A 24099-nucleotide genomic window follows, 5' to 3' on the forward strand; every position below is an offset into this window, starting at 1 on the left:
CTTGAATACTGCATTTGGTTTTGGGTCCCTCACTACAAGGACATTGAGGTGCTGGAGCATGTCCAGAGAATCACAGAAACGTTCTGGTTGGAAAAGATCCTTGGGATCATGAAGTCCAACCAATAACCCTACTCTACAAGGTTCACCCCTAAACCATATCCCCAAGCACCACATCCAAATGACCTTCAAACACATCCAGCTTCATCAAAGCTGGGGAAGGACCTGGAGATCAGGTCTGGTGAGGAACAGCAGAGGGAACTGGGATTGTTTAGTCTGGAGAAGAGAAGGCTGAGAAGAGACCACATTGCTCCCTACAATTCCCTGAAAGGAGGTTGGAGTGAGCTGGGGGTTGGTCTCTTCCCCCTAGTACAAGGTTACAGGAGAGGAAATAGCCTGGAATTGTGCCAGGGGAGGTTTAGGCTGGATATTAGGAAAAATCTCTTTGCTGCAAGAGTGGTCAGGCATTGGAACAGGCTGCCCAAGAAGGTGGTGGAGTCACCACCCCTGGAGGTGTTCAAGAAATGTGTGGCCGTGGCACTTTGGGGCGTGCTTTAATGGCCTTGGTGGCCCTGGGTTGATGGTTGGGAGGCAATGGTCTTAGAGGTCTTTTCCAACCAAAACAACTCCGTGATTCTGCGAATTACCCACTGCACTATCCCACCACAAAGCAACTAATTCATGCTCACTGAGGAAGTCCTGTTAAACACATACCAGTACAAAAAAAACCCAACAAAAAAGGTATTTCAAGTCAGAACTCACTTGGTATTAGCACAAGCTAATTTTGTACAAGTGACTGTTCCACAGCTAATTGCATGAACACAAGAATCAATACTAAAATTGGCAGGCATCAGAAAAAGAACAGCTGCTCAATCCTACAGACTCTACTGTGATGATTTGTGAAGCACTCCAAGAGACATAGCTCTAAACCAGGGTCACCTGGGTAAAATAAACAAAACAGATCTAAAAGCCTGTCACAGAGTGGCTGAAAAGGAAACCAGCTGTGCATAATGTCTTTGTCTTGCAAAAGTATCAGTGTCATCCCTCCATTTGGTGGTGTTTCTGCACTGTATGGATCCATCAGTATTTCTGCCATGGTCTAAAAGCAGTTTTTCCTACCATATTCTCACCTCTCTACCACCTCTGTGTCATGGGTGTCTGTACATAAAACTGCCAAATCCATCACACCCCCCTGGAGGTGTTCACGGCCAGCTGCACAAGGCCTCGAGCAACCTGGCCGAGTGGAAAATGTCCCTGCCAATGGCAAGAGGGTTGGAAGTGGATAGCCTGTAAGATCCCATCCAATCCAAACCATCCTAGGATTCTACAATTTTTGGTACATTTGCTTGCTATGAAGAACAGGAGGAACAGATTTCATGCACAAACTCTAACCAGCTCTACTCAGCATGAAAAGCCAAAGTGCAGTCTGAAAACTAACCCAGGTAGGAACCAACCGACTTCAGTGTTAGAAAAGAGGTCTCCTTTGATTTCACACAGAACAGTAAAACAGGAAAGTACAACTTCCTGAGCTGCTTGTAGCATTGCTGCTGCTTAAGAAATGATTGCACATGGTCATTTACCTTTGTTGGACTTTGGGTGTTCAGACGAGCCGCTTCCAACCTTTCTCTTTTTCCTTGGGACAGCTGAGTTTTTCCTGTCAAAGGTAATAGGACTGTATTGAGGGAGGCTGTTGAATTTCTTTTCAAATTCTTCTTCCAACTTTGCTAAGCTAAAGGGGGAAACAAAACCAACCAAATTAAATGTAACTCTGTTTCTGGAGGAAAAATAGTAATGTCTTGTTTAGGAGTGTTTGTGCACAGAAACACAGCTATCTACACAGGGCGGGGGGAGGAGAGAAGCACACATGGAAACATCAAACTAGGATGAATTAACCCAGCTCCAGGATGAGAATGGAGAGCAACAAAGCTGGTGCAAACAAAGCTGCAAAACAGGTCTGGTGAGGAGTGGCTGAGGGAACTGGGGTTGATTAGTCTGGGGAAAAGGAGGCTGAGGAGAGACCTCATTGCTCTCTAGAACTCCCTGAAAGGAGGCTGTAGAGAGGTGAGGCTTGGCTTCTCCCTAGTATTAGCTGATAGAACAAAAAGAAATGGCCTGAAATTGTGCCAGGGGAGGTTTAAGTTGGAGATCAGGAAAAAAATTCTTTCCTGCAAGAGTGGTCAGGCATTGGAACAGACTGCACAGGGAGGTGGTGGAGTCACAGACCATGAAGGTGTCCAAGAAACGTGTGGCCATGGGGCTTTGGAACATGGTTTAAGGGTCATGGTGGTGTCAGGTTGGTGGTTGGACTCAGTGATCTTGAAGGTCTTTGCCAACCAAAAGAATTCTATGATTCTGTGCAGGCTCCAGCTTCTGCATCAGCAGCACAGTGTGAGAGTTGGTTATATTAGTTGCATATATTAAAATGAGAGAAACAACATAAAAGTCAATAAATCAATGTCACACTGGTGACATTTAGTTCTGCGGCACCATTTGTACAGGAAATTTGTCTGTTGTGTGAAGGGAATGAAAAAGGACAGTAAAACCAATAAACAACCCAACCCCCCAAAAAAAAAATCAATAAAAGAACTTCACATCAAAGTCCTCACACCAGAATGAAAGCAGCAATTCAAACCAGAATTAAAATGACAAACTATTCAATCCTCTGCTTCTATTCTAAATCTTAATGCTTTGGGGTGGGAATTAGCTTTCTGTTTGCCTGTGAGGAGACTTCATTTTCTCCCCTTGTATTTCATTTGTTGTGGGATGAATAAAAGCAATTAGATCAAGCTTCCAGGAGACTCCAACAGCCCTCATACTTCAGCCCAAGCTGAGTTTGATGACTTGGCTTGACAGGTTGCTGGGTCACCTCAGTTCAACTCTACTGCTGTTGAACCAGATGATCCTTAGGATCCACTCCAGCCTGGTGTTCTGTGAATAACTGCAGCCAGATTACCTACAACTCAAGAAACCCAGAGAGATGATGTTGTTCCCATCAGCCAGATGGAAACAAGCCAGTCAAGCAGCATGATGGTTCTGGATGCAGTGACTCCATGGCTTCCATGTGCACTCTGTCCCAGCATGTGTTTGCAGCCATGCAGAAGCACAGGAAGGAATGGAGGAAGATGAAGGACTGGAACATCTGTCTGATGAGGAAAGGCTGAGAGACCTGAAGTGGTTTAGCCCAGAGAAGACTGAGAGGGGATATCATTCATGTTTATGAATATGTGAAAGGTGGGGGGTGTCAAGAAGAAAGAGACAGTCTCTTTTCAATGGTGTCCTGTCATAGGACCAGGGGCAATGGATACAAACTGGAAACCCAGGAAGTTCCACCTCAATGTGTGGAAAAATCTCTTTGCTGTGAGTGTGCTGGAGCACTGGAACAGGCTGCCCAGAGGGGCTGTGGAGTGTCCTTCTCTAGAGACTTTGAAGGACCCATCTGGATGTGTTCCTGTGTGACCTGCCCTAGGTGGTCCTGCTTTGGCAGTGGGGCTGGACTCAATGATCTCTGGAGGTCACCATTCTATGACTGGTGCTTTAGTAACACAGCTAGGCAGGCCATAAACAGCACAGCCAACATCAGGGGAACAAGGACATTTTTTACTTATCTTCAATACTGGTTGCTACAAAAAATCTGAACTTGACAAAAACTGGGAATGGTAGCATAAGGGGCAATGGTTTGAAACTGGAGCAGGGGAGATTGAGGCTGGACATCAGGAGCAAGCTCTTCCTGATGAGAGGGGTAAAACACTGAAACAGGTTGCCTAGGTATGTGGTTGAGGCCCCATCCCTGGAGACATCCAAGGTCAAACTTGATGTGGTCCTGGGCAGCCTGATATAGTTGGAGATGTCCCAGCTGACTGCTGGGGGGCTGGACAAGACGACCTTTTAGGGTCCCTTCCAACTTGATGCATTCTATGATTCTATGACTATGTCTGCTGTCCCACAGACATGTTATTTCCGGGAACAACAACATCATGTCTGTGGGTTTCTTGAGCTGCAGGTAATCTAGTCACAGTAATGACTGCTGGAGGGATGGCCCTTACACACTGGACACTTGGCAGTACCACAGCAGCATGGCATTCCTCTCCGCTCTCTGAAGCAGCACTTGAAACAAATCGTGTTCTGAAAGCTTTGGAACACAGAGTGACACTTCATTTTATCTCTGTAATCATCACTCAGTAAGCAATCTTCAAGTGCAGCCTTGGCTCTTGTAGACTGTGTGCATGATGGGTTAGTTGGTTTGGGCTTTTTTTGTGTGCACATGCTCCATTTTCTTTTTAAATCACTAAGAGATCTGCCATTAGTGGTGCCTGGTCACAGCACAAGCTGATTTCCTGCTCTGACAGCTGTCACACAGTTCCATCTTCTGCCTCTGCTCCTCCCCACTGCCTGGTGACACCTGCCTGGTCTCCTGCCCCAAGGCAGGCTGCAGTGCTAACTGGGAAAGCCCAACCCTGCAGCAGACCAGCTCTCCTCCTGGCTAGTAATTCACACTCATGGGACATGGAGACACTGGATCATTATTAACAGTCAGAGCACCTTCCGGCCTGGTCAGGTACATGCAGTGGAGCTAAGGTCTTCAGGCCATATGGACTAGTCCTGCCAGGACATATACAGAGCAGGCTGCAGATGGACTAAGCAAACCTGACAGGGACTATCAGGGAAGTGTGGGCAGCTATTGATGGAGAAGGTCAGAAGACACCAGGAGAAGAATGCAGTTCCAAGGAGGTGAGGAATTTCCCCCAGGGCTCCCAAACTCAAAAGAGACAAGGATCTACTGGAGACAGTCCAATGGAGAGCTACGAGGATGATGAAGGGACTGGAACATCTGTGAGGAAAGACTGAGAGACCTGGGGCTGTTTAGTCTTGAGAAGGCTGAGAAGGGATCTTATTAATGTCTACAAATATCTGAAGGGTGTCTGTCAAGAAGGTTTCAGTCTCTCTGTGGTGGTGTCCTGTGATAGGACAAGGAACAGCAGGTATAAACTGGAACACAGGAAGTTCCACCTCGACATCAGGAAGAACTTTGCTGTGAGGGTGCTGCACCCTGGAGCAGGCTGTCCAGAGAGGTGGTGGAGTCTCCTCTGGAGGCTTTCAAAACCCATCTGTATGCATTCCTGTGGGACCCTGCTTTGGCAGGCAGGTTGGACTCTGTGATCTCCAGAGGTCCCTTCCACCCCTTAACGCTGTATGATTATATGAAAGATGATGCTGAAGGGAAAAGAAATGATGAAGAGAACCTGGTGGAGGTAAAACCAGTCCTTCCATTAGCCAGAAGATCAGGCTGTGCTATGAAGAGGGATAATGGATACCTTCTCCAACACTCCACACTCCAAAAATGACTGATTCTGCCTTCAGAGAGTTCACTAAACAACATCCATTAATGACATCACTGAACCAAGAAGATTGGCAAGGATGTTTTTTTCCCAGCCACCTAATGATTGTAGAACAGCATTTGTCAAATGAATTGATTGCTTACACAATGCTCCTAGGAAATGTTTGTTAACTACAGAAGGGTTGGTTTGGTTGTTTGGTTTGGGTGTTTTTTTGGCTAGGAGATTGTAGCTTTCAATCATTCAACCAAAATTCAGAAAGTATTAACAGAACTTATACACAAAGCACTAAAAGCCCAAGGAATGGTCTATTATTTTTCTCTTTTTACCATTCCAAGCAAACAAGACTTGGAAGTTTTCATCAATTTAAGACCTCTGCTGTAAAGTTAGCTACAGCTAAATTTCCCACAGCCTAGGTGATAAAAAAAGGCTCCTGCAGACCTGCACGTAACAAACACACTCATTTTAAGCAAGAAGTGGAGGATTTCTACTTTTTAAATTACTTTTCACCTCTGAATTCAGATAACTGGAAGTCTTAAAGAATTTGCAAAGGTCCAAAAGGCTAAGAAGATTAAACAGTCAACAGATTAAACAGCAGTTAAATAAATGTGTAATACCCTGACAAAAAGTTAGCCATGGGACAACAATGTGCCCTTGTGGCCAAGAAGGCCAATGGTATCCTGGTGGGCATTAAGACGAGTATGGACAGCAGAGCAAGGGAGGTTCTCCTCCCCCTCTACTCTGCCCTGGAGAGACCACATCTGGAGTACTGTGTCCAGTTCTGGGCTCCCCAGTTCAAGAGGGACAAGAAACTACTAGAGAATGCCCAATGGAGGCTATGGGAATGATGAAAGGACTGGAACACCTGTCTGATGAGGAAAGACCTGGGGCTGTTTAGTCTGAAGAAGAGAAGGCTGAGAGAGGAACTGGTCAATAATTGCAGTTATGTGAAGGGTGGGTGTCAAGAAGAAGGGGCCAGTCCCTTTTCAATGGTGTTGAGTGATAGGATAAGGTGCAGTGAACACAAACTGGAACACGGGACGCTCCACCTCAACATGAGGATGCTAGAGCCCTGGAGCAGGCTGCCCAGAGAGGCTGTGGAGTCTCCTTCAATGGCAACTTCCAAGGACCCACCTGGATTCATTCTTGTGTGACCTGCCCAGCTGATCCTGCTTTGGCAGGAGGGCTGGACTCAACCATCTCCAGAGGTCCCTTCCAAGCCCTATCGTTCTACGGTTGGATGATAGACTAGACAATAATTCAGTGCAGCCTTGCATCTGTAATCAGCAACTATTGAACAGTGTATATGAAAACTACATCATCCTGTCTCTGCAGTGAAGAGAAGGTACACTTCTCATAACTATTTGCCAATATGAAATCATTATGTAGTCTTCCTCTGTAAGCAGTGTCCCCATGTGGGCACAGAGATCTATTCTTCTTAGCCTAATTCTGTTTAGGATGGTTGAACACCTACGCAGAACTATAAATAGTGCTCTGCCAAGGGCTCTGAAAATATAATAACCCTTTTTGACAGCTCTTGAGAGGGCCAAATCCTGCATGGGATTTTTCAGGGCTGGGCAAATGACGTCGCTCCAAGCTGTTTACAGGAGCGGAAACCAGGAAAGATCTCACAGGAATTCCTTTGGTATATAAACAACAGGTTACCCAGAGCATGACTCAACCCACTGTTCAGGAGTTCTGGCTAATGATGATGATTTGCATGCAGCTCACTGAACTGCAGTGAGGACAACTCACTCTCAAGCTGGAACAAAATTAAAAAGGGAAAAAAAAAACCACCATCCAAGTGCCAGGTCACAACAATGCCATGAACGCTCCAGGCTGGGGGCTGAAGGGCTGGAAACTGCCCAGCAGAAAGGGACTGGGTCCTGGCTGTGAGCTGGCTGAACACAGAATCATACATTCAGTAAGGTTGGAAAAGACCTCAGAGATCATCAAGTCCAACCTATCACCCACCACCTCATGACTAACTAAACCATGGCACCAAGTGCCACGTCCAATCCCCTCTTGAACACCTCCAGGGATGGTGACTCCAGCACCTCCCTGGGCAGCACATTCCAATGGCTAACAACTCTCTCTGTGAAGAGCTTTCTCCTCACCTCCAGCCTAAACTTCCCCTGGCACAGCTTGAGACTGTGTCCTCTTGTTCTGGTGCTGGGTGCCTGGAAGAAGAGACCAACCCCCACCTGTCTACAACCTCCCTTCAGGTAGTGTAGAGAGCAATAAGCTCTCCCCTGAGCCTCTTCTCCAGGTTACTGCATGCTGAGGGGGCCAAGAAGGCCACCAGAATCCTGGCCTCAATCAGGAATGGTGAGGCCAGTGGGAGTAGGGAAGTGACTGTGCCCCTCTACTGGGCACTGGTGAGGCCACAGCTCAAGCACTGGGTTGAGTTTTGGGCCCCTCACTACAAGGACATTGAGGTGTTGGAGCAGGTCCAGAGAAAGGCAACAAAACTGGCGAAAGGTTTGGAAAGCAGGTCTGGTGGTGAGTGACTGAGGGAACTGGGGCTGTTTAGTCTGGAGAGGAGAGGACTGAGGGGAGAACTCATTGCTCTTTACACTCCCTGAAAGGAGGCTGGAGTCAGGTGGGGGTCTGTCTCCTGTGCCCACTATCAGGTGATGAGAGGAAATGGCCTGAAATTGTGCCAGGGAAGGTTTAGGTTGGAGATTAGGAAAAATTTCTTTGTTGCAGGAGTGCTCAGGCATTGGAACAGGCTGCCCAGGGAGGTGGTGGAGTCACTGCCCCTGGAGGTGTTCAAGAAATGTGTGGATATGACTGTTCAGGATATAGTTTAGTAGTCATGGTAGTTGGGTTACAGTTGGACTCAAAGATCTTGAAGTAGTTTCCAACCTTAATGATTCCATTGCTCTACAGTTCAGGACATGGTTTAATGGCCATGGTGGTGTTAGGTTGGTGGTTGAACTCAATGATCTCAGAGGCTTTTCCACCCCAAATAATTCCATGATCCTGTGATTCTAAGCGAGCAGACTGACCCAACTGAACTCTTGAACAGTGTTAAGCTGCAACTTACCCGAAACCAAACTCCTCCTTTTGCTTAGGCCTTTTCAGTTTTTTGTTCCCACTTGTCCCACTTTGGGAAAAAGCCCAGTTTTCTTCATTCCAGCATCCTTCATGATCTGAGGAGTTGCCTTTTCCTGAGCTTCTTTTTCCTGGGATGAAGGTAGAAAATTGTTTCTCATCTTTAGACAAAAGTGTGCCAAAAGGAAGTGGGCTCAGAAGGAACTTGGGCACCCATTCAGTGCTGCAACTTAGCAATCTGTGATGCTTGACCTTCTTGATGGGGTTACAAAACATTCACTTATTTATTTTCAACTGGATAAAGATGATATTGGCAAGTATGGCCCCCCCTCCCACCCCCACCAGGTTTCATAGTATCTCTGAAGTTAGGATCAATTTAAGGTATAAAAGAAAAGAAGGAAATCAGTAAATTCAGAGCAACACTTTTCCCTCCACTACAAACATCTGTGTTGTTTCTGGCTGTTCTAGTCACACACTGGGATCTACTAAACAGAAAATAACCTTTCAAGCTCATGCCCAGTAGCTGTTGTGGAGTCCCTTCTGTACACTTTAAAGACTCATCTGGACACATTCCTGTGTGGCCTGCACTAAGTGATCCTGCCTTGGAAGGGAGGTGGGACTGGTTATCTGCAGAGGTCCCTTCCAACCCCTACCATTCTATCATCTCACTGAGCTTCCAGAAATTATTTCAAATGTATCCTTCCACAAGCTGAAGGGTTCTTGCTCAACACCTACCATAAAACTAGCAACTAAAACCAAAGCACAACACATTTGCCTCTTGCAGGATCAAGAGCTAAGCACATATCCAAGAAAGCTGTTTATATAGAAACAAGCTAACTGTTCAGGGTTAGGTACAACACAACTCCTGAACACGCAGATCCAACACAGGCCCAGTACTTAAAAGGGCCCTGCAAGAAAGCTGGGGAAGGACTTTTACCAGGGCTTGTGATAGGATGAGAGGGAAGGGATTGAAGCTCAAGGAATGGAGAGTTAGATTGGATATTAGGAAGAAATTCTTGAGAGTGAGGGTGGTGAGACACTGAAACAGGTTCCCCAGAGAGGTTGTGGATGGCCCCACCTGGAAGCCTTTGAAGCCAGGCTGCATGAGGCCTTGAGCCACCTGGTGTAGTGGAAGGTGTCCCTGCCCATGGCGGGGGGGTTGGAAATAAACAATCTTCAAGGTCCCTTCCAACCCAAACCATTCTATGAATCTATCAGCAGGCTGACAAACTAACCAACAAAGCCCCCAGTCAGAAACCTAAATCTTAAATCATGAAAGACAATAAAGGAGAGGTTAAGGGTTTGTAAGTAGGAATAGACGGCAAGACTCCAGAAGACCTGCTGTGGACCACGAAGCCTGATTCCTCCACCTGCCCAAAGCAGGCAGCCACAGCTTTCCCACTGCACACCATTCAAACTCCAGCTTAAACATGGACTTTTGCTTTTCCTCCCAACTCCAGGCAGGCTTTTGTGGTGCATGCTGTAAAGGAAACACTCAAAGCCACCCACCTCTGTCCACATTAGCGCGTAGAGATGTGAGCATGCCCTCTGACACCAGAGTTTTATAAAGAGCACCTTTGCAAGATCTCTCTGATTTCCTGGAGCCACAGGTTTCTATCTTTTTAAGACAGTCACTGTCCTCAGTTTTGACCTGTCCTGGTAAGCTTTGGGGTACCACCTCCTCTGTCGGGGTCAGTGGTTCCACTTTAATGCTATCAGAAGCCTCACAGGGTACCTCCTTGCTGGCTGCAATATTAAGGAAATCAGGAGGTTTGGATTCTTTGGTGGTCTCCACGGGTTTCTCCTTTGATGTTTTCTTCTCTTTTGACTTCACTTTTTTCTTTGGTGATTTTGTGTCCAACAGGCTCCCCTTCAGGCTGGGGACAGGGCGAGGCTTTTTGCGGGGAGTTTCTGCCAGTCTCTCTGCGCCCCAGTCCCCCTTGGCCACCGCCTCGATGGTGTACATCACGCTCTCAATGTCCGACTCGGAGGACTGCCTCTTTTTACAAGGCTTCTTAGGGGTGGATTTCTCACTTGTGTGCCTCTCCAACTTGTTTTTTTTCTTTTTCTTCTTTATCTTTTCTGGCTTTAGCCCCAGGAGATTCATGTCAGCCATGGAAAGCTCCGGAGAACAGCAGATGTGACCCTTTGTGGTGTCGTTCCTCTCAAAGCGACTGTTCTCCGTGGCAAAGCTCGTCAAATCTCTGCATTTTGCTGCTTCTGGTTCCTCAGCTTTTGACTCATCCCACTTTTGCATTTTCTCTATCTCAGACAGTTCTACTTTTCCCTTACAGGAGTCCTTTGCTATTGTTTTCTCCAGTTCTACTTCCATTTCCTCTGGGACTTCCCCTCCCACATCTCCTGATGCTTCCACTTCAGTTTTCCCAGGCTCTTTCATCACTTTCACTCCTTCTGAAGCAAGGCACATCTGAAACAAATTGAAAAGTAGCTCAATGAGAAAAATGCCAACTCTGAAGATCACTAACTTGTCGTAATAGGAGCATTTTCTGGAGAAGAGGAGGCTGAGCCAAGACCTCATTGCTCTCTGCAGCACCACCAAAGGAGGTTGGAGTGAGGTGGAGGTTGGTCTCTTCTCCCTAGTATCAGGTGATAGAATGAGAGGAAATGGCCTGAAATTGTGCAAGGGGAGGTTTAAGTTGGAGATGGGGAAAAAGTTCTTTCCTGCAAGAGTGGTCAGGCATTGGAACAGGCTGCCCAGGGAAGGTGATGGGGTCCCTGGGCAACCTGTTCCAGCCTTTTACCACCATCATGGTGAAGAACTTCCTCCTGATGTCCAACTTAGATTTACACTGCTCCAGTTTCAAACCATCCTATCACTACAAGCCCTTCTAAACAGTACTTTCCCAGCCTTTCTGTAGGTTCCCTCAGGTACTGAGACGCAGCTCTAAGGTCTCCCCAGAGCCTCCTCCTCTCCAGGCTGAACAGCCCCAAGCCTTTCAGCCTTTCCTCATAGGAGAGGTGCTCCAGCCCTTTGATCATCTTCATGGCCCTCCTCTGAAATGGTCAATTAAAGACTGATCTTTAGGTTTTGAAAACCACAGGCTGTGTTTATATTCCAGTGCATTAAAAACTCACAGAAGTGCCTTGGTAGCAAGAACACACCACAGCACAGTTGGGGGTTCTCCACTGTATCATTTAACCTGCTTCCTAGTAGACAGTGCTGCCCAAGGCCCAGTATTTCCAGTGCTCAGCCTAGCTTGACCAGAACCAGAGCAGGATTTTCCACCCTGTGCAGCAAGAGTTACTGCAGTGTTCTGCCACAGGCATAATGCTCATACTTACAATTATAGACTCATAGAACTGATTTGGTTGGAAAAGACCTCTAAGATCATTGAGCCCAACCATCAATCTAAGAACACCACGGCCATTAAACCACGTCCCCAAGTGCCATGGCCACCTCTTTCTTGAACACCTCCAGGGACAGTGCTAGTTTGCAAGGAAAAAATGTCTTGCTGATTTGAGAAATGTAAAAGTGACCTAAAGAACCTCATAATCTGGAGCTTGCATTCACACTGACCACATGCTCTGTGGGCAGAGGGAAGCTCCTGATGTCTGGTTCAAAGTCAGCCTCTTCCAGATGGTTTTGCTCCAGGCAGCTTTTTGGTTGACATTTGCTTTCAAAACAAAAGAGCAGTGGAATTTCAGCATGGGGGCTTTGAGAGGGAGAGGAAGAAGAGGACCATGTCTGCCCAGGTGCTTCTGCTGTGAAGGATTACACTCTGCAGCAGCAGCAGCAGCAGCGCTTTCCAAAACTGAGAGGATCTCTCAGATCAGTGCTGCAGGAACTTTACAGTCTGAGAACCTTTTTGCATCTCTCTTTTTGAATATTGCTGTTCCTCAGACAGTAGGAGCATTCTGGAGTCCATTAATGTTCACTCCAGGAGGAGATAACCATGGCAACCACTGCTTCTTTGCAGGTCTTTGCAAAACAAGTCTATGATAAGAGAATAAATTACCGGCAGGCTTTTTTTTGCTACTTCCCTAATTAATTTGCACATTCAAGTAGAAGAAAATAATCTCAATTACTGAGATTCAATTAGCTTGCCTCCACCACACCTCCTTCAAGACCAGCTGAAAAATGGAGGAAAAGAGTTGTGTGTGGAGACATTTGGGAGTTGAAGTGGGGATGGATGTGAGATTTCAAGTAACTCGACTGTGGCAATGGTGAGAGGTGTTGTTCCGTTGCATTTAGGGTGTTCTGAAAAGCAGCCTAGTAATTGGCTTCCAGGTTATATGAAGGCATTTAAAGGGATCATGGAAAAAACCACTGGAATCAGTTGGAGTCTTTCAGAGTGGTAGAACCCAGCAGCCTGATTCTAGCACTTGGCCATCCTCACGTAGCATCCATTTTGGTAGGGTTTCAGCATGTTTCACAGTCCTGACCTTCAGCATAGTTTGCTTCCCTGAACTGAGATGTCAGAGAGATTCCTTGTGAAATCATGGAATCATGGAATTGCTTTGATTGTAAAACCCCTCTAAATTAAGCATTGAGTCTGATCTTCAGCCTAATACCACCATAGCCATTAAACCATGTCCCAAAGTTCCATGCCCACACGTTTCTTGAGCACCTCCAGGGACAGTGACACCACCTCCCTAGGCAGTCTGTTCCAGTGCCTGACCACTCTTGCAGGAAGGGAAATTTTTCCTAATCTTCAACCTAAACCTCCTCCAGCACAGCTTGAGGCCATTTCCTGACACTAGGGAGAAGAGACTGACCCCACCTCACTGCAACCTCCTTTCAGGGAGTTGTGAAGAGCAATGAGCTGTCCCCTCAGCCTTCTCTTCTCCAGAAGAACCCAGTCACCAGTGTTGGAATATTACCTCTGCAAGCTGAAATAATGCTGATGTTCCACACTGCTTTGTTAAATCAGAAGGACTTGAATGGGATGTACTTGAAGAAATCTGAGGAAAAAAGAGAGAGGGAGATTAAAAAATAAAGCAGAAGCCCACCATTACTTTGCTAGCATCATTCTTTTACATTTACTACCCAGCTTTTGAATGGATTCTTTCCTCCCTCCTCCCAAAATTCATTCATAAGATTACACATTGAAAAAGAGCAATTCCACTGGACACTAAAAGGTATTTGCAGATCTGGGGATCTTCTTGTCAGGACTTCCTTTGAAGAGCAGGATGAAATAAAGCAGTTGCTCTCTCACACGTGCACAGATTTCATCAGCTAAGCACCAGTCCAGACCAGCATGCAATCCAGCTGGTGGACTGCATGCTTAGTTGGACATTTGCTTTCAAAAATCATCTCACTGATAAAGCTTAAGAAGGTTACTCCTGTGATGCTTCAGCACTGCCTATTGGTGTCCTTTAGGACTCACAAAAGAGATGCCATGAAGCCCAAGTGAAGCAGGAGCTCTGAAGTCCTTGGTAACCTTCACTACTTCTCCAAGTGTGGGAGGTTGTCTGGCAAGTGAGTAGCCCATAGTTGGCAGCTGGAATTCTGGTAGCCACAATGCTAGGGAGGATGGGACCAGTCTTTGTTCACTGGTGCCCAGTGACAGGACAAGGGGTAACAGGCACAAACATAAGAAGTTGCACCTAAATATGAGGAGGAACTTCTTTAAGGATGATGGAGCACTGGAAGAAACTGCCCAGAGAACTGGTGGAGATTTCACCTCTGGAGACATTCCATACCACCTGGACATGTTCCTGTGTGACCTTCTCTAGGTGAACCTGCCTTGGCAGGGGGGTTGGACTGGATGATCTCCCTCCCAGTCCCTACCATTCTGTGATTCTGTAATACTTCAAGAGTATCTTCTACCAGTTTTGAGCTAGGTGCAAAGACATTCTCTTTTTCTAAATAAATTAAATGACAAGGATGAGTCCTGGGAGTGAACACAAAACTGTTCTGCCCCATAATCTCTGGCCAGGCTTGCAGATTTCTTATACTTGCTTCCTTAGAAAGAGATGGAGTTGTAGAGACTGAGGAACAACAATGTTTACAACCTTTTAGCTCACCCTATCCCCACAAGCTCTGTTTTCATTGCTGGCAACCAGCATGGGCCCACAAAGGTGATTTTGTAGGAATCAATCCATCATTCATAGATTCATAGTCATAGAGTGGTTCAGGTTGAAAAGGACCTTGAAGATCAATCCCCCTGTCAGGGGAAGGGACACCTTCCATTAGACCAGGTTGCTCAAGCCCTCATCCTGTCTGGCTTTGAACACCTGCAGGGAGGGGACATTCACAACCTCCCTGGACAACTTTTCCAGTGTCTCATTACCCTGACTGCAAAGAATTTCTTCACAATACCCGGTCTAAATCATTGCCATAAAGGAAAACAAAAATGGTTAACAAGACTCTCTTTATGCCTCCTGGAAGCTGCAGCTCTTCACAGCATCTTCCCAAGCTCTCACTGATACAGCTCAGGCCTCCAGCTATTGCTTACAGCCAAGAGCTTCTGGTGCTGCTAGCACTCTGCCAGAACTGGTCTCCTTCTCTGGTGGAGATGATGCACACCCCCTCACCCTCACACCTCCAGACTGAAAGCCAAAGACAAAGCATGCATTTAGGCACAGCAGGAAACTGAGCAGAGCTGAGCAGCAACAGCCTCCCAGGCTCCAGCCTGCAGAGTGGCTGCTCCAACTGTTTTTAGAAGCTCAGAAATGCTCAGAATTCTTTAGAAAATCAGTTAACCCACTTCTGCATTTTATTTTATGACCATCTGTGACATACTGTGAAGAAGGAAGGCGTAGGGAAAGAGTGGTGGAGGGAGAAGGTGAAACTGGTTAAGCCACATAGCAGAGATGAAGGAGGGGTAAAGCAGCACGCTGTGCTGAAGCAGATGGGCTCCCTGCCATGGCAGCAGCATGGAGACAGCAGTCCAGTCCCCTTCAGTGCACAGCATCTCTGGTTTGGAGTTACAGTATCATGGCAAAGCTGTTTGAGGAGGAAATTCTTTAATTTAAGGGTGGAACAGGCTGCCCAGAGAGGTGGTGGAGTCTCCATCTCTGGAGACATTCAAAACCCATCTGGATGTGTGGCTGTGTGACCTTCTCTAGGCATTCTTGCTCTAGCAGGGAGGTTGGATTTGATGATCTTCAGAGGTCTATTCCAACCTCTACTATTCTGTGATTCTCTTTGCCAAGTGAAGACACACACATTAGGACACCCCCTCAGGTGACAATGAATGCCATTGATTTGGGATGATCCATACCTAGCCCTGAGCTGCTGTCAGGAAACTTGGAACACTGAATCTCTTGTATTTTATTTGTCCATGTACAGCCCAACATTACAGGGACCTCCAAAATCAATTAAAGAATAATCCAAAAAGTCAACAGCGCTGGTGTCCTTCAAGATCTAGGGACAAGGAGGGTCATAGGATCATATTTCCATCTGGACAAGACTGCCAAGATCATCAAGCCAAACAACCAACCTAAACCCACCATGAAATCATGTCTCAAAGTGCCACATCCAAATGTCTCTTGAGCACCTCCAGGGATGGTGACTCCAGCACCTCCCTGGGCAGCCTGTTCCAATGCTTCACCACCCTTAAAGAAGTTTGTCCTCATCTTTGGATGGAACTTCTTGTGTTTGAATTTGTACCTGTTACCCCTTGTCCTGTCACTGGGCACCACTGAAAACAGGCTGGTCCCATCCTCCTGACACCCACCCTTTAAATATTGATCAGCATTGATGAGATCCACCCCAGTCTGCTCTTCATCATCTCCAGAAGTCCCTTCCAACCCCCACCAATTCTGTGATTCTGAGAAACTCTACTACTGCCAAGGACTGTCTGAAAGCAGGTCTTGTCTTGCACTGATAACCAAAGCTTTGCTTTGTGAATCCTGGTATCCAGCTCCTCATGAAGAAGAATGCTGATGTCTCTTGTCTTTGCTGTTGTCATGAGCATTGGTTTTATTACACCTATAATGCTAGTTCTCCTAAAAAGCAGCTTGAATTTTCTGTGTGGTCTCCAAGAAACTAGGAACATCATCAAGTGTGCAAAGGAAAACTGGGTCCTTGGAGCCACTGCTTGATTTTCTTGCTATTCTCTTCTTCACTCATTTATGCTTCTGGAAACACCCAATTTGACAGCAGAGCAAATCTGACACAACTTGTAGTTTCTGGGGGTAAATGATACACACATCTTCCCAGGGGGACACTAATGACTGTAACTTTACCTCTGCCAACTGGAAGAGAGCCGACTTCCCACAGAGCTTTACTGACTCAGGACTTGACAACTGGGAAGTATTTGAGGAGATCTAGGTTTTAAATGAAAAGAGGAGAAAATACTTCAGTGGCAGGCAGGAAAGGCAGAAAGGAAGGCAGAAAAAGAATGGAAAAAAATTAAGAAGTTAGTAAGATCAGTTACTCCAGATAGGCAATCCCCCCCAAGAGAGAATCAATGGGCATTTAGGAGTCAGCAGATGCAAGCAAGTAAAGAACTTCTTCCATGGATTAGGCTTATGGATTCTCTGCTACACTTGTGCTCACCACACCACACCTGCTATTATGCTGGGTTTTTTATGTGTTTCATGTGACTAAGTGAACAAGACAGACCTGTGGCTTAAAAAGATGAACTGGGGGAGTCAAGGTTAAATAAAATCCTCTCAGAAAGCCTGAGCAGTATTCTCCATTTGGTTAGTCACAGAAGAGGACCTCACAGACACTGCTTGTTTCACTTCTTTAGTCAGAAAACAGGAGGAAGACCTGCAGCCTGGAGGTAAATGTAGCCTTCTGCATAGATGCTGGTGTGCCAATAGAATAGAATAGGAATAGGAATGGAATAAACCAGGTTGGAAGAGACCTTCAAGATCATTGCATCCAACCTATCACCCAACACCATCTAATCAACTAAACCATGGCACCAAGCACCCCATCCAGTCTCCTCCTAAACACCTCCAGTGATGCTGACTCCACCACCTCCCTGGGCAGCACATTCCAATGGGCAATCACTCTCTCTATGAAGAACTTCTTCCTAACCTCCAGCCTAAACCTCCCCTGGCACAGCTTGAGACTGTGTCCTCTTCTTCTGGTGCTGGTTGCCTGGGAGAAGAGACCAACCCCCACCTGGCTACAACCTCCCTTCAGGTAGTTGTAGAGAGCAATAAGGTCTCTCCTGAGCCTCCTCTTCTCCAGTACCAAACAACCACCACCACACTTCAGGGAATTGCTTTCAGAGCAATCCTATTACAAGGCAGGTCAGCATTTTAACTACTATATTACATTCCAGTTTGCAGAAGCAGCATCTGCCATGGCACCACTTCTTTCTTTGCTTCTTAGAACAGGAATTTCACACCCAGGTACTTAATAATTTCATTTTATAGACAAATAGCAAACACACTTGCTTATTTTATGTAACAGCTTTACCAGGGAAGCTCACAGCTACACCTAGGAGAAGGTGAGAAGACACTGCCTAGCTCTCACACTCCCAATTTCAAGGCATTTTGATGAAGATTTCTGCACTCAAACCTTCTGTGCTCACTACAGAAAAAAACAAACAACAAAAGACAAGCAAACAAAACCCCCAAATCCCAAAGCCCAAACAAACAAAGCCCCCAAAACCCAAACAAACCTAACCAACCAAACAAAAAAATCAACCAAACAGAAAGAGCTGCTTGCAAACAACTCAGTTTTGAGCATGTGAGAGAGCAGCAGGGACAAAATCATCCCCAGGCATGCACAGTTCTTAAAAGAGAGTAACCTGCAGGACTAGCAAAAAAGGCCCACCTTGCTGCATGCTGCATGGGATGTTTCTTTGGTAACTCAGCTAGAGAAAAACTGCAGAAGTGCAGAGTCTGGAGGGTTTGGCTTCATCTCCTTTTCAGGACAGCTGAGCTAGTGATTTCATTGCTTCAGCTCTCCAGAAACCTTTCCTTTGTTCAGCAATGGCCGAGAGTTTGGCTAAGTAAACCTAAGAGGTACCCTTGTTTCTTCTCAACAAAGCAGTCACCACCATCTGTCTGCATTTGCCAGACACACAACCAGTGAGCCCAAGAAAGCAAGGGGTCCCATCTGCTTTGCTTCCCTCACGTGGCAAGGAGGATGGCAGCAAGCAGCCCTTGGGAGCAAACAGCTTGCAGTCCCCATGCTCAGGAACACAGCCCACTGCTCAGCAACCACTGGCCTACATAATGGCTTTCTAGAGAGGCACAGAGGAGAAAACTGGGACCAAGAATTTGCAGATCAGAGTAGAATGAGGGTAACTTAGCAACACCCCAAACTTCAAAAATCTCTTATGAGGATGTCATATCATCTTCAAAGGATCTCCAAGGTGCTCATCTGCACCTGCAAGAACCCAACCCAGTTTTACTCCCAGGTCTTTAATCACAGAATCACAGAATTGTTTTTGTTGGAAAAGACCCCTAAGCTCATGGAGTCCAACCCTCAACCTCAGACCACCATGGCCATCAAACCATCTCCCAAAGCACAATGACCACACATTTCCTGAATGTTTCCAGGGATGGTGACTCCAACACCTTCCTGGGCAGCCTGTTCTAATGCCTGACCACTCTTGCAGCAAAGAAATTCTTCCTAACCTCCAACCTAAACCTCCTCTGGCACAATTTCAGGTCATTTCCTGTTCTGTCACCTGATACTATGGAGAAGAGACCAATCCCCACCTCACTCTAATCTCCTTTCATGAAGTGTAGAGAGCAATGAGGTCTCTTCTTGGCCTCCTCCAGACTAAACAATCCCAGCTCCCTCAGCTGCTCCTCACCCGACCTGTTCTCCAGGCCCTTTACCAGTTTCATTGTCCTTCTCTGGACATGCTCCAGCACCTCAATGTCCTTCTTGTAGTGAGTGGGCTCAATACTGAAGCCAGTATTCAAGATGCAGCCTCACCAGTGCCCAGCAGAGGGGCATCATTACTTCTCTACTCATCTGTTATGGCAAGCGACTGGCCAGGCCTCATTAACCACATCCTCATCAGCTTTAATTAGAGACTACAGCACTTGGGACAGCCAACCAGACGAAAGGCTAACCGAGGCTGTAAAGACAGAAGGAAACTCATGCTGTGTCTACCTATAATGAGCTGCTTGAGTGACAAGGGACTTGTACTCATGGGCTAGAGGTGTCCATTTTAAATTACACATCTACTCAGCAGGATGGCTGCCCTCACAAAGATGCACTCTCACACACTCTGCTGCAAAGGTGGTGAAGAGAAAGGGAACAGATGAAAAACACCCAGTCAGAACCCAAACTGAGCTGGGAGGGCTGCCAAAAGTCTCCAGGCACATCCGACTGCAGCACGTATCACATTTCTTCACAGGTCTACTTGGCTACTGCCTAAAGAACTCCTTTCTCTCCCTCTCTTTTTCCCTTTTGTAGCACTGACAGCAGCCTCCTGCAAATTGCTTGCCATGATTTAGCTTACCAGAGGCAGTAATGCCTTCCTATAGGCAGGACCCAATGAGAAGTGGCACAGTGAGGAACGGGATGTTTGCCAAACCTGACAAAGACACCCTGTGCAAATGAAAAGCCCTTCTATTCCAAACAGCACCAGCAGCTTTAACAGCAGGGAGGGGAGAAAGCATTAAGAGGTTCTGTAGCATGCTCAGTACTTCCCCCTGGCACAACCTAAATGAAGGGGAGATGCAGACTGGGTATTAGGAGGAAATTCTTTACAGTGAGGATGGTGAGACACTGGAACAGGTTGCCCAGGGAACCTCTGGATGTCTCCTCCAATGAGGTGTTCAAGGCCAGGTTGGATAAGGCCTTGAGCAACCTGCTCTAGTGGAAATAGAATAGAATAGAATAGAATAGAATAGAATAGAATAGAATAGAATAGAATAGAATAGAATAGAATAGAATAGAATAAGAATAGAATAAGAATAGAATAAGAATAGAATAGAATAAGAATCGAATCGAATCGAATCGAATAGAATAGGAATAGAATAAGAATAGAATAGAATAAGAATAGAATAGAATAAGAATAGGAATAGAATAGACCAGCCCAGCCCAGCCCAAGTTGGAAAAGACCTTTGACACCATCAAGTCCAACCTATCACCCAACACCATCTAATCAAGTAACCCATGGCACCAAGTCTCAAGCTGCACCAGGGGAGGTTTAGGCTGGATGTTAGGAAGAAATTCTTCCCAGCAAGAGAGATTGGTCATTGGAATGTGTTGCCCAGGGAGGTGGTGGAGTCACCATCACTGGAGGTGTTTAGGAAGAGACTGGATGGGGTGTTTGGTGCCATGGTTTAGTTGATCAGATGGTGTTGGGTGATAGGTTGGACTCTGTGACCTCTGAGGTCTTTTCCAACCTGGTTAATTCTAATACAACATCATGGCTAGGGATATTAACTCCACAGGGTTTTACAGAGGTGTTTGTATGGTATGGTATTTTATGGCACCTGAATCAGTAAATTGATTATTCTTTATTAGGCAATCCTAAAAAACACATCAAGCCCATCCTAGCCAAGCTAAAACCAGACAGTACACAATTAGCTGAATGTTTATCAGAAAGCAGCATGGTGTAGGTGCAGTCAAACCTTGGAACAACAAAAGGTACCTTTTCATCCCATTATGCTCCTCCACAACAGCTCCAGCTCCAACCCCAGTCCTTTCAGACACTGTACCTTTGTCATAACTGATTCTGCAAACAGGACCAGACTCCTCATACTGAGCAACAAGAGTACACACATGGGAAGCCAATGAAGCACACAGGAGTAAGAAAGGCTGAGAGAACTGGGTTTGTTCAGCCTTGAGAAGAAAAGGCTTAGGGCAGACCTTACTACCATGCAACAGTACATCAAGGGTGGCTACTAGGAGGGCGCAGACTCCGCTTTTACAAGGAGTCACATGGAATAGACAGGGGGGAATGGGGACAGGTTACTCCTGGGGAGATTCTGACTGGAATCCAGAAGAAAATGTTTCCCCATGAGAACAGTTGGAATCATCTCCCAAGGGAAGCAGTGGACTCTCCTACACTGGCCAGTTTGGAGACTCAACTTGGCACAGTCCTGGGCCTTCTCATTTCAACTCTACAATTACCTAGAAAGGTTGGACCAGATGATCCCTGGGGTCCCTTCCAACCTGGCATTCTGTGAGCCTGGGAAATTCTTAAAAGCAACCTTGAAGAACTTCAACTCTTCAATACATGGAGGAAGGAGGATAGCTTAGGGGTAATTTATAGGCTGTTTAAGTCACCACCCAGTGATGCTGCCACATCTCCTTGTAGCTGCTGTGACAAGCTTCCTTTCAGCTGCAAGATGATTTCCCAAAGATTCCTGGCTCCAGGGCAGTTGTCATTTTGCTCTGCTGCAGCCTGAGCCTGTTCCACAGGCAGTGCAGTGTCCTTTCAGAATGTTTTTTATTTCTTCTTTTCCTAGAGGTAACTTAGAAGGAAAACATGGGAAATACATCTGCTGTGGTCCTGTGGTATGGAAGGCCAGCTGATGTTCACAGGCCCAGTATCTTTTATGTACGCTACAGCTGGTAGCACTGGTCAGCATCTCCTCCAGTCACTGCTTACTCCCCCTGTAATTTCTTAACACTATGCTGTCATGAAGGTAAATACCTACTGAGAGCAATCACTTCTGACACAGGGTGCTCAGCCAACCCCTGCTTGCTGCCATCCTCCCCCCCTACCATTTCAAACTTTATACCTCAGCAAACTGGAACAAAGCAGAGTCCTCAGTGTGTTTACCAGGTCCTGGGACTGCAGGCTGGGATGTGCTTGAAGAGATCTGTCAGGAAAACAATCATGTCTGTATTTTCAGTATCAATTTCAACATGCAAACAGTTTCAATATCAACTTACAGTTCAATACCTTCAGTTTCAAGATCAGTTTGCAACATGAAAAACTTCTGATCTCTCAAACAGAAAGCCTCCCAGCACCTAAGAGTGTTTCCAGGAGGCATAAGTCATAGAATCATAGAATGGTTTGGGTTGGAAGAGATCATCTAGTTCCAACCCCCTCACTCACCCTGGGCATTCACTAGATCAGGTTGCTCAAGGCCTCGTGCTCCTAAGAGAATGAGCTGTGAAATGGTGATGCTGAATTATTTTTCTCCAGGAAAATCTTTGCTAGGATCAATGAGACAGGCCAAGATACTTTCCTGAAGGGCTTTTATTTGCCCATTGATGTGGTGTAATGTGCTGGGTTGAAAATTCCACCCCCCCCCCCCCCCAACAGTAAATTTGCCAGACCAGCTCAGGTGGAAGCAAATCTAATGCTGGGGGCAATTTTCAACCCACCACAATGCTGAAACAGAGTTAGTTAGCCACTATTGTATTTCACAGCTCAGAGGAACACCTGAGACTGCAGAATGGTGGTGCTGACAGAGCAAAGAAATACATGTGGACAGGGACACAACAGATGCAGGTACCTGAGATACCAGATCTCTCCCAGACACTGAAGTAACTGCATTTTATACTGCTTGACTTGTGCAAACATCTTTTTGTTGCAAATGACACCTCTGACCAATGTTAGACCCTGACACAAGTATCAGTTATTTGGCTGTTGACACACACAGCTACCATGCACTGCTGAGCTGCAGCCTCACTACAAGCTGCTTGCTGCAGCTGTTCAAGAAACATGGACACAGCACTCTGGGACATGGTCTAATGGTGGTCATAGGTTGAAGGCTGGATTCCAGGATCTAAGAGGTCTTTTCCAACCAAATCATTGTATGATTCTAATGTTTAACATCCCCTGAAAGGTAAGACTAGCTAACAAACTAACAGAAGGGAGATTTAGAATAGTTTCCAAGAAAGAGGGTTTTTTACAGTGACGGTGGTGGAACACTGGAACAGGTTGCACAGAGAGGGGGTAGAAGCCCCATCCCTGCAAACATACCAGGTCAAGTGGGGCAAGGCTCTGAGCAACCTGATCTCACTAAAGATGTTCCTGCTCACTGGGGAAATAGGGAGTAGGGGTGGTGTTGAACTAGATGACCTTTAAGGGTCCCTTCCAACCTAAAGCATTCTATGACTCTGATGTGCATTTATGCATGGCTGCACAGAGCTATTTGGCTAAAGCTCTACATAGAAGCTCTTACTGTGTCCAGTTCTGGGCCCTTCGATTTAAGAAGGATATTGAGACACTTGAACATGTCCAGAGAAGGGCAACAAAGCTGGGGAGGGGTTTGGAGCACAGCCCTGTGAGGAGAGGCTGAGGGAGCTGGGGTTGCTTAGCCTGGAGAAGAGGAGGCTCAAGGCAGACCTTGTTGCTGTCTACAACTACCTGAAGGGAGGTTGTAGACAAGTGGGGGTTGGTCTCCTCTCCCAGGCAACCAGCACCAGAACAAGAGGACACAGTCTCAAGCTGCGCCAGGGGAAGTTTAGGCTGGAGGTGAGGAGAAAGTTCTTCCCAGAGAGAGTTGTTAGCCATTGGAATGTGCTGCCCAGGGAGGTGGTGGAGTCGCCATCCCTGGAGGTGTTCACGAGGGGATTGGATGTGGCACTTGGTGCCATGGTTTAGTAGTCATGAGGTGTTGGGTGACAGGTTGGACTTGATGATCTCAAAGGTCTTTTCCAACCTTACTGATTCTATGATTCTCCTACAAAAGCTCTTCTACAGGAGACAGTATTGGAAATTCCAGAAGTATGGCTCTTTCTGATGGAGTCAGTGACTGCAGCAGCCCCAACAGATAAGGGATGCAATGTACCATCCATATAGACATATTAAAACTATAGTTACTACAACTTCAGTTTAAAACTAAGTGCAAGAATGGCAAATCTCTGTATTACTGCTTGAACCACAGTAGATCTTCCAACATGTGCCTAAAT

The 24099-nt window shown here is 46.3% G+C and overlaps 1 protein-coding gene across 7 annotated transcripts in view; it reads right to left on the reverse strand.

Annotated features, from left to right (window-relative positions):
• BBX (BBX high mobility group box domain containing) overlaps positions 1–24099 on the reverse strand; it is a 119821-nt gene that overhangs the window by 17269 nt on the left and 78453 nt on the right. For 4 of the 7 annotated variants that reach the window (XM_054163197.1, XM_054163204.1, XM_054163198.1 and 1 more), the window contains 6 exons: positions 21975–22055; positions 16542–16622; positions 13230–13310; positions 9897–10815; positions 8380–8518; positions 1578–1726 (listed from right to left, as the gene is read on the reverse strand). In XM_054163197.1, coding sequence (XP_054019172.1) covers positions 1578–1726; positions 8380–8518; positions 9897–10815; positions 13230–13310; positions 16542–16622; positions 21975–22055 — 1450 coding nt within the window. The remainder of the gene's footprint in view (positions 1–1577; positions 1727–8379; positions 8519–9896; positions 10816–13229; positions 13311–16541; positions 16623–21974; positions 22056–24099) is intronic. The other 3 variants (XM_054163200.1, XM_054163203.1, XM_054163201.1) reach the window with 3 other exon arrangements.

The sequence above is a fragment of the Dryobates pubescens genome, chromosome 8, assembly GCF_014839835.1.
Source record: "Dryobates pubescens isolate bDryPub1 chromosome 8, bDryPub1.pri, whole genome shotgun sequence".
NCBI classification, from domain to species: Eukaryota; Metazoa; Chordata; class Aves; order Piciformes; family Picidae; genus Dryobates; species Dryobates pubescens.